The 14,213-nt window shown below is 39.7% G+C and overlaps 1 protein-coding gene across 1 annotated transcript in view; it reads right to left on the reverse strand.

The window, feature by feature from the left end:
* The window catches only part of EML6 (EMAP like 6), a gene marked incomplete at its 5' end in the record, with an annotated part of 256,971 nt that overhangs the window by 93,360 nt on the left and 149,398 nt on the right, over positions 1-14,213 (reverse strand). Inside the window, 3 exons of the mRNA XM_080936006.1 lie at positions 892-1,148; positions 4,581-4,718; positions 7,705-7,906. Of these exons, the coding sequence (XP_080792132.1) occupies positions 892-1,148; positions 4,581-4,718; positions 7,705-7,906 (597 nt within the window). The remainder of the gene's footprint in view (positions 1-891; positions 1,149-4,580; positions 4,719-7,704; positions 7,907-14,213) is intronic.

Here is a 14,213-nt window from a genome sequence, read left to right on the forward strand (position 1 = left end):
CAGGTGTTTGTAGCACTGAGTTTCAATGAGTATTACTGCTCTTTATCATAGAAGATCATCTGTCACTATTATTGTGGTGTGTGTGTGTCTGTGTAGGTAAAGAAGACATTTTGATGGAGTCGGTTCTCTCCTTCCACCTGCATGGAAGGGTGTGGGTGGGTTCCAGGGATTGAACTCAGTCCTCCAGGATTGCATGGCAGGTGCCTTTCCATGATGAGCCATCTCAGCAGGCTCTTTACAACACAACATTAAGAAGACATTAGTGTCACATAAAATCCACTGGACGCTCAGCCCTCATTTAATGTCCTCTGTTTCCGTAGAGGTAACAGTGCTCTGGGCTGATTGCTCAGCGTTCCCATACATGTTTTACACTTTATAAATGGCCACTGTGCATGTCATCTGCATCTATTTGCTCAGCATTACACTTTTGAGGCTTGTCCGCATTGACACAAGTTGCGATTGTTACTGTGACCTTACGCTCTATGACTTAGGTTCTCCTCACTCCCATCACAGCAAGCCCTTCTGTGCGTGTTCTTAGTGGTGCTGTGCATCTTCCTCTTAAACTATGCACCACTGACATGCTTTGGCCACTCTCAATGATTAGAAAGGACCTTTCGTGCTGCTCCCTATATACTGTATGCCTTAGAACAATGCAGGTATATATGCCCACTGCAGGCTTTATCTTTACGTCCTCCTCATGTTTTCCTAATGTAAATTACTGATGTGACCTGACTCACTAACATTTCCTCTGAGGGTCATGACTTAGGGATCTTGTTTCTGAGAATACTTTTTACCCTGAGCTCAGAGGACATTCTCTATCCTTCTCCGTGTGGTTCCAGGTTTGCTTTCATGAGTACCTACCACAAGCACAATCATCTACCCAGGACTCACATGGCATTTTATAGAACAGTCTCTCCCCAGCACCATCGTTGGTTTGCAAGTATTTACTATCCAGAGACCAGTCAATATGTGTGATGAAACTAAGAGACTTGTTGCATTCTCCTATTTTCTTATAGCGTTGGGCAACAGCGTAGACGTCTACAGGGCCGTCGTTGGATCCTACCGCAAGGTAAGAGCCATCTGGGGAGAATTTCATCTCGTGAATGACTTCTTTCCTGTCCTTGATATGAACCACTTCTGTCATGTCTCTGTAGGGACAAAACACAAAGTGACAAGAGAAAATCTATTTTAAAAGGTGTGTGTCACAAGAGAGAAAAATCCTACAGGAACTAAAATATTTATGTTCATAAAATGATACAAAATGTTTATAACGTATATCCTGCTTATAAAAATTAAAACATTTGAAATAATATTTTGTGCCCTCAGGATAAATATAAAAATCTTTACACAGGAATATTTGCTTTCATGTTGAACTATATTTTATTGAAATCTTTATTTAAAAATTAGACTTAAGGGCTGGAGAGATGGCTCAGCAGTTAAGAGCACTCACTGACTGCTCTTCCAGAGGTCCTGAGTTCAATTCCCAGCAACCATATGGTGGCTCACAACCATCTATAATGAGATCTGATACTCTCTTCTGGTGTGTCTGAAAACAGCTATAGTATACTTACATACATAAAATAAATAAATAAATAAATCTTTAAAACTCCCGTGTCAATGAACCTTAAAAAAAATTAGACTTAAAAGCAACTTAAAATGTATCATGAGAAAGGCAAAACATAACAAAATTAGTGTAAAAATAAAAACCTGTATAAAAACAATCTGTTTATGCTTTAAAAATGAGAGCTGATATGGTGGCATATGCCTTTAATTTCAGCACTTGGAAGGCAGAGGCAGGATAATCTCTGAGAGAGGGGAGCCAGCTCATCTACATACTAAGTTTCAGGCTATTTAGTGAGATCCTGTCTTAAGCAGAGGAAAAAAAAAGATAAACAGCCATGATACATGTTGTTATTTTAAAAGGTGGGTATTTGTTTATTCATGCATACTAGTGCTCTATTTGCACATGTGCCCGAATGACAGAAGAGGAATTCCATCTCATTACAGATGGTTGTGAGCCATCATGTGGTTGTTGGGAATTGAACTCAGGACCTTTGGAAAAGCAGTGCTCTTAACCACTGAGCCATCTCTCCAACCCAGGAATAAGTCTGAAAAGAAGAAAATTACTAGCTTTTAAAATGTGAAATTGTATGCAATTTCTCAGTTCTCACCATGCAGGGTCATAATGAATATGCCAAATCACTAAAACATTTTGTATCTTTTTTGGTCAAATTCTTTCTTAAATTATTAATTTTTGAAAAAAAAATCATACATAGTATATTTTGACCATATTATCCCCTTCTCCCAACCTCTATGAAATCCTGCCAAACCTCCTTTGGGTCTTCTTTTTTAAAAAACCACCAAGTGCAATTTGTGCTGCCATATATTTTTGGATGTGGTCAGCCACTGGAGCATGGAATTGGCCAAATTCTGATAAGATTAATTTCTGCTCATATCTGAAAGCTCACTGGGGTTGCTTTTCCCCTAACTAGAGGCAGGATTATGACTTGCAGGTCCTCTGAGCCAGTGAAGGTAGAGTCAGAGTATATCCATCCAACAGCAGTAGGATCTGCTTTCCTATAGTAACCCCATTCCTGCTATCCTTTATCACAGAACTATGCTGTACTATAACCACATTAAATAGATATATAGTTTCCTTTTGTTTGCATTTGAGAGTTCTATCAAAAAGGAGATTTGCTAATTAGTTACCTTATCACCAATTACTCAGCAGAGAGCAGAAACATTGCTCATTAATTTGGTAATGAGTTGTGCATGGGTGGTAATGAGAATTCAGAGTAATAAATTGATCTAAGAGTACTCAACATTGTACAAAATGTTCTCCATATAAAACATGTACCATTCCATTTACAGCTGTAATTCTTTGCTGTAATTACAAGAGCAGTAATCCAAGAGAAAAACTAGTTCATTCAGAGGAATTCCACAGGTAAATAGCAGGTTTTGTCCATCATACGTTGCACTAAATATTAAAAATAATAAGCAATTTATCTCTCTACCAGCCCTGAGGTCTCACTCCTCAAGGCGAATTTTAGTTTGGAGTCGCACACTCCTCTGGTACCCGGTCTGAGCCACCACCATGGCCCAACTTGTCCGCACAATTCCGTTCCCTTGGCGGTTTCATACCGCCTATTCTCTGCCTCTGTCCTGGGGGTATTTCTGTACCCCCAAATCCCACACAAACACAACTCTACAGCCCAATAGCTTTTCATACAGGTTTATATGATCAACTCTCAATCCACAAACCCTCTACACAACAAGATTGCATCAAATAGACAAAGATAACTGCCCTTCAATATGAGATATTAGACTTATAAAATCCTTAATGCTCATAGCTATTTAACACCAATAAATCCCACCTGGGTCTAGCTGGTCCTTGGGAAGCTCCATGTTTCGATGACCTTCCCTCTTCATCCTCTTACTTCCTCTCCAACCTCTGACCTCGCTCGTCCTCTGACCCCTTAGACCTCCCTTCTCTCCACCTCCCTCGCCCCACCCAGTCACTGGCTTTCCTTTATTTTACTAATCAAAATGGGAAAGTTCAGTTGGAGTCCCAGGACTAGGCAGCCCTTCTTGGGGAAGTGGAATTAACATTAAAATACAAACAGCTTCCAGGGCAATCTATAATCATAAACAATGTATGATGTCAGCATAAACAGTGTATAATATCAGCATAAACAGTGTTTGATGTCAGCATAAACAGTGTATAATGTCAGTATAAACAGTGTATGATGTTAGCATAAACAGTGTACAATATCAGCATAAACTGTACAATTTCAGCGTAAACAGTGTATGATGTCAGCATAAACAGTGTACAATTTCAGCATAAACAGTGTATGATATCAGCATAAACAGTGTATGATGGATGTCAGCATAAACAGTGCATGATGTCATCATAAACAGTGTATGATGTCATCATAAACAGTGTATGATGTCAGCATAAACAGTGAATGATGTCAGCATAAGCAGTGTATGATGTCAGCATAAGCAGTGTATGGTGTCAGCATAAACATTGTATGATGTCAGCATAAACAGTATATGATGTCAGCAAGCAGACATACTTCAGTTCTGTACCACTTACATGCACATGAATTTGATTCAAGTTTGATTTATAATAATTTAGCATTGTTGGGTGATATGCTATTATTTCTTTCTCTTTTTCTGGTTTAACTACAGAGCTCATAACCTCCCATTTCAAGTCCTTGAGATCAGATGTCCTTGGGAGGTCACTTAGATTATAGGATGATTCATGTAGAATGTTTTAAGGAGTTTCTGAATGTACTGGCTGGAGTAGCATCCTCCATGAAAAGCAGTATTTTTTTGCAGCAAATAAAACAACACATTATTTCTGTGAAGAGACTGAAGATTGTAAACAAATTCATGTCAGGTTCCTGGATTCAGTTCTGCCTCCAAATTACCAAAGATAATCTCGGGGTTTTCACTGTTTTGAATTTCAGAATCATAGTAAAAGATTTCCTATCAGCCTGACATATTTTATGATCAGGATACATTTTAATTTTTAGCAAAGGAACATCTCAAAGTACCATTTTCAGTGTTGAATGTACCTGACTCGGAGGACAATGAAAGAGCCATCCTTCATGCCCAGGGCCAACTGAGATCCATCCGGGCTAAAGGATACACTACGAACTGCTTCCTCCATATTGCAGCGGGCAATCAAGGCGTGGTCTGCCAAACTCCACAGCCTAAGGACCAAGAAGAGAGCAGAATAAAGACCAAGCCAACCTGTCAGCTATCTGCCAGCCCAGGGGAGGAAAGTCGACTCTTCACACTGACAACAGTAAAGAACACAAAACCTCACACCCGGGTCCATGGCCTGTAAAAGTGTTTTGTCTGTCTTTAGGGCACATTCATCATTTGAAAACTCAGCAAGAAATATGAGGTGAAATTACATTTACAAAGATTTTGAGATCCACAGACCAGAATATATAAACACTACTTTGCAAAATGTCTTCTCTTTGAAAATTAGAAATTGTCCTGTATTTATGCCAATGTCTGTTAACCATGATTCAAGGGCAGGAACTGCTAGTGCTGCATCTTTGTTAGGGATCACTGTTGCTGTGACAAAAACACCACAACCAAAGAAACTTGCAGAGGACGGGCTTTATTCAGTTAATACTTCTCTCAGCAGCACAGTCCATCATTGAAGGAGGTCAGGACGGGAACTTCAGCAGGGCAGAAACCTGGAGCCAGGAGCTGATGCAGAGGCCATAGAGGGATGTGCTTACTGGCCTGCTCACATAGGTTTGTCAGCTTGCTTTCTTACAGAACCCAGGACCACCAGCCCAACAACAACAGCACCCTCCTTGGCTTGGACCCTACCCCATAAATCACTAATTAAGAGAATGCCTTACAGCTGGATCTCATGGAGGCATATTCTCAACTGGGGCTCCTTCTCAGATGACTCTAGCTTATGTCAAGTTGACAGAAAAGCAGCCAGGACATGTGGTCACTGTTAGTTTCTCTTAAGCATTCACGAAAAGTTTCAAGTCGTTGGTATTTAAGCATATATAGACAGATGCACACCACATTTGCTGGCTTCCATGGGTGTGAGAGGAGGTTATCTGAGATATGAGAACAAATAATGTCTCCTGGACAGCCCTAGAATTTACTCATGGTTATCATTTAAAAGCCCCAGGCCTGTCCTGATGACCCACTATTTATAGGGCAAAGCTTCATGATGCTGGTAGCCAAAAAGTACATACACTTCTGGTGGAGAAATATGGTCCAGGAGGCAAGTACAGTTCACAGAGCTTTGGGCAAAACTACCATAGATAGGATTCCTAGCTCTAGACACTTAATCCAGATACCCCAAGCTCAGTGAACCCAGAGCAAGTATTCACAATACACAAATAACAGCTTCTGTGTTCGTTGTAGCTGTGGCCTTTGATCTCTGTAAGGAATTATTTTATGACAATGACGGTGGTGATCGTGGTGGTGGTGATGATAATGATAAAGATATGTGCTGAACCAATTCTCGCCTTCTACCACGTGACTTCCGAGCCCTGAGCAGGTCATCAGGACTGGCAGCAGATGTCTTTTCCCACTGAGTTATCTATCTGGCCCTGTGAATGTTTTCTTAAGATGGTCTTCTCTTCACACACAATAAATCTGCTAGAAGGACCAAGAATGTGCAGTTCTGAAACAGGTTTAAGTCCCAAGTGGCAGTTTTCTTAAGTGTACCCAGCCATCGGGGGGGGGGGGGTAAGGAGCTTCATGGTGAGTGCCTGACTAATCTCTCAGGAAGCCTTCAGTCTTCAGCTAAAGCTCAGTATCTCCTCTAAACATCTCATCCATTTTTCATGACTCCATGTTGTCTTTAGCCTTGTGCTACTTTTAAGCAATGTAAGTTTTCCTTTAGCAGGATGAAGACACAGACACGCCCTAGGTCAGTGTGCTATCTCCCTAAAGCTTCTCTCAAGAAAGCACAGCTTCTACCCTTCTTACTCCAAAGTTCTGCAAAAACACACTCAAATAGTTTTCCAAACTAAGTGCTGAGGGGAGAATACTACAGATTCTGCCAGTCAGAGTTCCCCAGCCACATTTACAACTCTGAGACATAACTCTAAAAATATAAAAATCAAGAATTTTCATGAAAGCTTTCCTTTGGATGGGTCAGAACTGGTCACAGGAATTTGGTTAATTTTGGACACTTTTTTGGCTGCTTTGAAGGTGCTCAGAGTAAAAAAAAAAAAAACCCGTGAAGACAAAGTCAAGAGGTGCATATGACAACTAAGTATTCATGTTGCCTGTGAATAACTATAACTATTTTCACACAGTCTAAAATTAATGAGGTTTACACATTTGGTAAGTACTAGAACATGGAATTGAACATCTTTGCTTTGAAAGCTATATAAACCTAGGGTAAGTAGGGGGAAAAGGAAGGACCTTTATCATAGTTCCCATGGTTCTATTTTAGTTTCTAAAGTTCAGAAACAATAATCAACAGATGAAGTGTTCACTCTCAATCCTCCCTGTGAAAGAATTTTGTTGCTGCTGAGTGATTTAAGTTTACTAAACACATTGCAGTCTGAAGTGAATATAACAGTTGTCAGAATACTAGATAGAGGCTTGCTTAATTTGATCATTTTACTCAATATTATACTTTTAAAGAACAAACAACCCATAGCAGGAACCATTTAAGTCCTGAAAAAAATTACACATTGTCTGGCTTTCTCCTTTGATTGATGACAATGTCTAAACTCCCATTTGAGAATTTACCAAAAAAAAAATATAATAATTTGCTCATGTGTCGAAAACAACTTTAAAATCAGAGCTTAAGGTCTCATGAAGAATGAGAGTCTCTAATTAAATCCTCAAATGGCTGAGCAATCCCCCTACAGAAAGGCAAATACATGAATGGGAAAGACATCTTGTCTTACCAGAGAGTAGTGTGTTTGCCTCTTCTCTTGAAGTAAAAAGACAACTGGAAGACAGCCTAAGTGGTACTTACACATTTTCACTTTTAAAAAGATTTTCATGACTTTAGATGGTGCCAAAAAAGATAACAACAACACACTAAGAAGCCAACTAGCAGCTAGCTAAACACCCTAGCTTCCACTCAGAAAGTGTATGTGCCTGTTCTGTGGTTTATCCTTAAATCACAAACATATCTGAGCAAAAGAAATATGCTACCCTCAGGAAGTCCATGAGGATATGGTGGAGCCTCACCTGACAGAGCGGTCATCACTGCCTGTCACAGCCAGAGGCTTCTTGGGGTGTAAGGCCAGAGCCCAGAGTTCCCCCTCACAGTGGCCCTGAAGGATGAGCATTGGTTTGTCCCGCTCTCGAACAATGACTTCAAATATCTCACTGTCCTGGGTTCCTGCTAGAAGGCGGTCAGCTTTCCAGCACACACTCCGAATAGAGAGGCCTGGCAAAAAAGAAAAGAAAGCATTTATTCACACTATCCACACACAAAACCAGCACCCAAACTGAGTACCTTTCACCAAGCTAGCAACTGACACCACACATCTGTACAAGGCCCAAAGGTGAAGAATCCTTACCACTCACTAGTCAATGGTGCTTTTACAAGTTGGATGTTTTTTGCCAGTATGACCACCATGCCTCATTCAGGTAAACTGTGTTTTTACTGAATTTAAGTACTACATTTAAAATAGTAGAGAAATCTGACATAATAAAAACTGACCCTTAGTGAACCCCATCTCCCTTCCTGTCTGCATTTCCACTGGGGAAGATTGGCATGTCTGCCCCCTACCCAAACCACAGTCTGCAGGTCTCCCAGGAGATCTGATGAAACCAGGGACACAGGTGAGATTCCTACCAAATAACTGCCAGAGCTGGGACGCTCCCATGGAGTACAGCAGACAGGGGACCCCTCCTCTCTATGTAAACCCCATCTCCCTTCCAGTCTACATCTCCTCCGAGGCAGATCAGTATGCCTTCTCTTCTCTCATACTCTCTACCAGTCTCTCAGGAGGTCTACCATAACCAGGGACACTGGAGGTCTCTTTAACCAGAGACAAAACAGTCTGCCTTCTAGGAGACCTGCTCTAGCCCTGTCACAGAGCTCTATTTGCCTCTAAGGAGGCAGGTTCCAGTCAGAGACACCCAGGCCAGTTAATATCAGAGATAACCAGATTGCAAGAAGCAAGGACAAGAGCATAAGCAACAAAAGCCAATGTAATTTGACACCATCAGAACCCAGTTTTCCCACCACCACAGCAAGCCTTGGATAACCCCTACACACCTGAGAAGCAAGATGCTACCCTAAAAGCCCATCTCATACAGATAATAGAGGCCTTTAAGGAGGATATAAATAACTCACTCAAAGAAATACAGGAAAACACAGGCCAATAGGTAGAAGCCCAGAAAGAAAAAAACAAATCAATCCTTAAAGAAATACAGGAAAACACAATCAAACAGGTGCAGGAATTGAACAAAATGGTCCAAGACCTAAAATTAAAATAAATTAAAAAATAAATGACATATGGAGCAATTCTGGAGATGAAAAACCTAGGAAAGAGATCAGGAGCTACAGATGCAAGCATCACCAACAGAATACAAGAGGTAGAAGACAGAATCTCAGGTGTAGAAGATACCATAGAAGATATTGACACAACAGTCAAAGAAAACACAAAGCGTAAAGAGTTTCTAACCTAAAACATTCAGGAAATTCAAGGCACAATGAAAAGACCAAAACCTAAGAATAATAGGAATAGAAGAGAGTGAACGTTCCCAGTTCAAACAAAATCATAGGAATAAACTTCCCCAACTGAAAGTAAGAAATGACCATAAAAGTACAAGAAGCCTACAGAACACCAAATAGATGGGACCAGAAAAGAAAATCCTCTCGTCACATAATAATCAAAACACTGAATGCAATATATATATATGAACATTAAAAGTAGTAAGGGAAAAAGGTCAAGTAACATATAAAGACAAACATATCAGAATCACACCAGACTTAACAACAAAGACAATAAAAGCCAGAAGAGCCTGGACAAAAGTCATGCAGACCCTAAGAGAACACAAATGCCAGCCCAAGCTAGTATACCCAGCAAAACTCTCAATCATCCTAGATGGGGAAACCAAGATATTCCATGATAAAACCAAATTTAAACAATACCTTTCTACCAATCCAGCCCTACAGAGGTTACTAGAAGGAAAACCTCAATGCAAGAGGGTACCTATACCCAAGAAAATAGAATAAATTAATCATCTCACAAGAAACACAAGAGAAGGAAAACACATACACATAATATCACGTCCAACAACAAAAATAACAGGATCCAACAATCACTGGTCTTTAATATCTCTCAACATTAATGGACTCAATTCCCCAATAAAAAGACACAGATTAACAGACTGAATATGCAAGCAGGATCCAGCATTTTGTTGCATACAAAAACACACCTCAGTGACAAAGGCAGTCACTACCTCAGAGTAAAAGGCTGAAAAAACGTTGTCCAAGCAAATGGACTGGAAAAACAAGATAGAGTAACCATTCTTATATCCAATAAAATAGACTTTTAATCAAAGGTTATTGAGAGATGGGGAAGGATAGTTCCTACTGATAAAAGGAAAAATCCACCAAGATGAAGTCTCAATTCTGAACTTCTATGACCCAAATGTAAGGGTACCCACATTCATAAAAGAAACTTTACTAAAGCACAAAACACACATTGAACCCCGCACAATAATAGTGGGAGACTTAACACCCCACTCTCAGCAATAGACATGTCATTAAAACAGAAAATAAACACAGTGAAACTAATAGAAGTTATGAGCCAAATGGATTTAGCAGATATCTATATCATCCCAAAACAATAGAATATTCTTCTTCTCAACACCTCATGATATCTTCTCCAAAATTGATCATATAATCAGACACAAAACAAATTTCAACTACTAAAAGAAGTTTCAAATAATCTGTGCATTCTATCATATCACCATGGACTAAGGCTAGACTTCAATAACAAAAAAACAACAGAAACCCCACATAGCATGTAAACTGAACAATTCTGTACTCAATGATAACTTAGTCAGGGAAGAAATAAAGAATAAAAGTGAAGACTTTCTAGAATTCAATGAAAATGAAGACACAGCATACCTAAATTTATGGAACACAATGAAAGTGGTGCTAAGAAAAAAATTTATAGCACTAAGTGCCTTCATTGAGAAATTGGAGAGATCCTTCACTAGCAACCTAACCAGAAACCTGAAAGCTCTAGAACAACAACAACAAAAAAAGCAAACATGCCCAAGATGAGTAGTGTCTTAGATAGGGTCACAAATAATGTAAAACATCTGGGTGTAAATCTAACCAAACAAGTGAAGGATCTATATGACAAGAATTTCAAGTCCCTGCAGATAGAAACCAAGGAAGACCTCAGAAAATGGAAAATCCCATGCTCATGGATCATTTAGATTAACATAGTAAAAATGGCCATTTTACCGAAATGAATCTATAGATTTAATGCAATCCCCATCAAAATTCCAACACAATTCTTCCCAGATATAGAAAGAGCAATTCTCAACTTCATACAGGAAAAACAAAACAAAACCAGGATAGCAAAAACAATTCTTAATAATAAAAGAACTTCTGGGGGAATAACTATCCCTGATCTCAAACTGTACCACACAGCAATAGTGATTTTTAAAAAAATCACATGATATTGGTGCAGAGACAGACAGGAAGATCAATGGAACAGAACTGACCCAGAAATAAACCCATATACCCATGGACACTTGATCTTTGACAAAAAATCCAAAGCCATAGAATAGGAAAAAAAAAAAAAAGAAAGCATCTTCAACAAATGGTGCTGGTCTAACTGGTGGTCTGCATGTAGAAGACTCCCAATTGATCCATATTTATCCCCTTGAACAAAGCTCAAGTTTAAGTGTGTCAAGGACCGCCACATAAAACCAGATACAGTGAATCTAAAAGAAGAGAAAGTGGGAAAGAGCCTCAAATGCATTGACACAAGGGAAAACTCTCTGAACAGAACACCAATGGCTCAGGCTCTAAGATCAATAATTGACAAATGGAACCTCATGAAATTACAAAGTTTCTGTAAAGCAAGGGACACTGTCAAAACAAACAAACAAACAAACAAAAACAAAACAGCAACCTACAGATTAGAAAAAAAAAACTTCATTAACCCTAAATCTGATAAAAGGCTAATATCCAAAATATACAAAGACCTCAAGAAGTCAGAATTTAGGAAACCAAATAATCCAGTTTTTAAAAATTGGGTAAAAGGCTAAACAGAGAATTCTCAATAGAGGAATCTCAAATGGCTGAAAAGCACTTAAAGAAATGTTCAAAGTCCTTAGTCATCAGGAAAATGCAAATCAAAATAATCCTGAGATTCCACCTCACACCAATCAGAATGGCTTAGATCAAGAATTCCATACATGCTGGCAGGAATATGGAGGAAGAGGAACACTCCTCTATTGCTGGTGGGATTGCAAACTGGCACAACCACTCTGGAAATCAGTCTGAGGCTCCTCAGAAAATTGGAAATAGATCTACCTGAATACCTAGCTATACCACTCCTGGAAAAATACTTAAAAGATGCTCCACCATACTACAAGGACACTTGCTCCACTATGTTCATAGCAGCCTTAGTTTGCGTAGCCAGAAGCTGGAAAGAACCCAGATGGCCCTCTACCAAAAAATGTATACAGAAAATGTGGTTTATTTATACAGTGGAACACTACTCAGCTATTAAAAACAAGGACATCATGAATTTTGCAGGCAAATGGACTGAGCTAGAAAATTTAATTTCTGAGTGAGGTAACACAGACCCAAAAGGATCAGTAGGCACATAGTATGTACTCACTGATAAGTGGATATTAGCCAAAAAGTTCAGAAGACCCATGAGAGAACTCACAGACCATAGGAAGCTTAACAAGAAGGAAGGCCCAAGTATGGATAACTCAACAAAAGTATCATGGTAGGCTGAGGGAGGAAGGAACTCGAGTGGGAGAGGGGATGGGGAGGGGCAAAGGGAGGCAGGATTATGTGTTGGGTGGGGGAAGACAGGAGAGAAACCAGAAGGCCAGCAGAATGAATTGAAATATGCAGCAGTGTGAGGTTAGGGGAGGGGGGGACTTCGAGAAAATCTCAGAGACCTGGGATGGGAGAGGCTACCAGGACTCAAATGGTGATGACATTAGCCAAACGGCCAACAGTGAGGAAGTGGAATCCAAAGAGACCACCTCCAATAGACAGGTGAGGCAAGAGCCCACCCACCTACCTTCCAAATTTCTGACCCAGAATTGCCCCAGTCTAAAAGAAAATGCAGGGACAAAACTGGATCAGAGACTGAAGGAAAGGCTATCCAGTGACTGGCCCAGCTTGGGATCTATCCCACGGCAGGCACCAAACCTGACACTATTACTGGTGCTATGGTGTGCTTGCAAACAGGAACCTGGCATGGCTGTCCTCTGAGAAGCCCTACCAGCAGCTGAGTGAGACAAATGCATCTCCTCACAGCCAACCATTAAAGTGAGGTTGGGAACACCTATGGAAGAGTTTGGGGAAGGACTGAAGGAGTTAGGGGGGATCATCACCCACAAGAACAACAACAGTGTAAACTGACCTGGACCCCTCAGGACTTCCAAAGACTAAGCCACCAACCAAGGAACACATAGACTGTGCCACTCCCACCCCTGGCACTCAGGTGGAGGAGGATGGCCTTGTCTGACCAGGAAGGGGGCAATTTGTAGAATGTAAATAAATAGAATAATTACAATTAAAAAAGAAAGAAAAAGAAAGCTGACTCTCCATGATCTCTGATGTCTGTGGTCCACTCAATTTCTTACCAAGTTTGTTATGAATAGACGTATACAGGGAATTGTCTCTCAGCTGAGTTAGAAATACACAGCAATTTCATTTCCCTAACTCTATGGAAACAAGGCTGTAATATACTCTTCAACCTCAGCTGCCTTCACATATGTGCTGTACTGAGTACCAGAAGCTCTACACACAGGATTCACTTTTGCTTTAGACCTGATTAGTCAGACGCCCAGAAGTGAATACTTTGCTCTATGAGGGTCAGAGGTAGTGTATACATATATTGCCTATATAATGTATAGTATAGACTATAATAATGAAGATCATGTAATTTACCATCCAAATTTGAATCTCTTTGAAAGAAAAAGGAAGATGTAAAAAAATTAAGTTTTCATATTTAAATAATATGTATTTCTAAAAATATAGCCTTATTATGCTGTAAGACCTAAGAAATAATCATATCAAAAGTTTCGCAAAATTCTACTCTCACTGTTATGAAATGGATTCTTTAGGACAAGGAATAAATGGAGTACAGATAATTTTTAAAGAACATTCTATTGTTTTGTACAACAGTGTCATGTCAGGTAGATGTCACTGGATATCCATCAAACCTCATGGACTACACATCACTAACACTTCACGTGAACCCTGGACCTCAGATGAAAATGATTCTCATCACTGTAGGTGGGATGCCAGGTTGTCTTGGTTTCCATTGCTTGGCTTTTCCATTCCTCTTGCGCGCAGTGCTTGCCAATCTTGTGATTTAATTAAGAAATGAAAAGTTTTATAGAGAATAAAATAAGCTCTTGGTGTTCAATGATTTTTTTAAGATCTATTTTTAAACATCTAAGAGGAATGCAAAGTCAAATGTGAGAGCAGGAAAGCCAATCAATGACTTAGAATTTCTGAGAATCCA

The sequence above is a fragment of the Micromys minutus genome, assembly GCF_963924665.1.
Source record: "Micromys minutus genome assembly, chromosome: 1".
Lineage (NCBI taxonomy): Eukaryota > Metazoa > Chordata > Mammalia > Rodentia > Muridae > Micromys > Micromys minutus.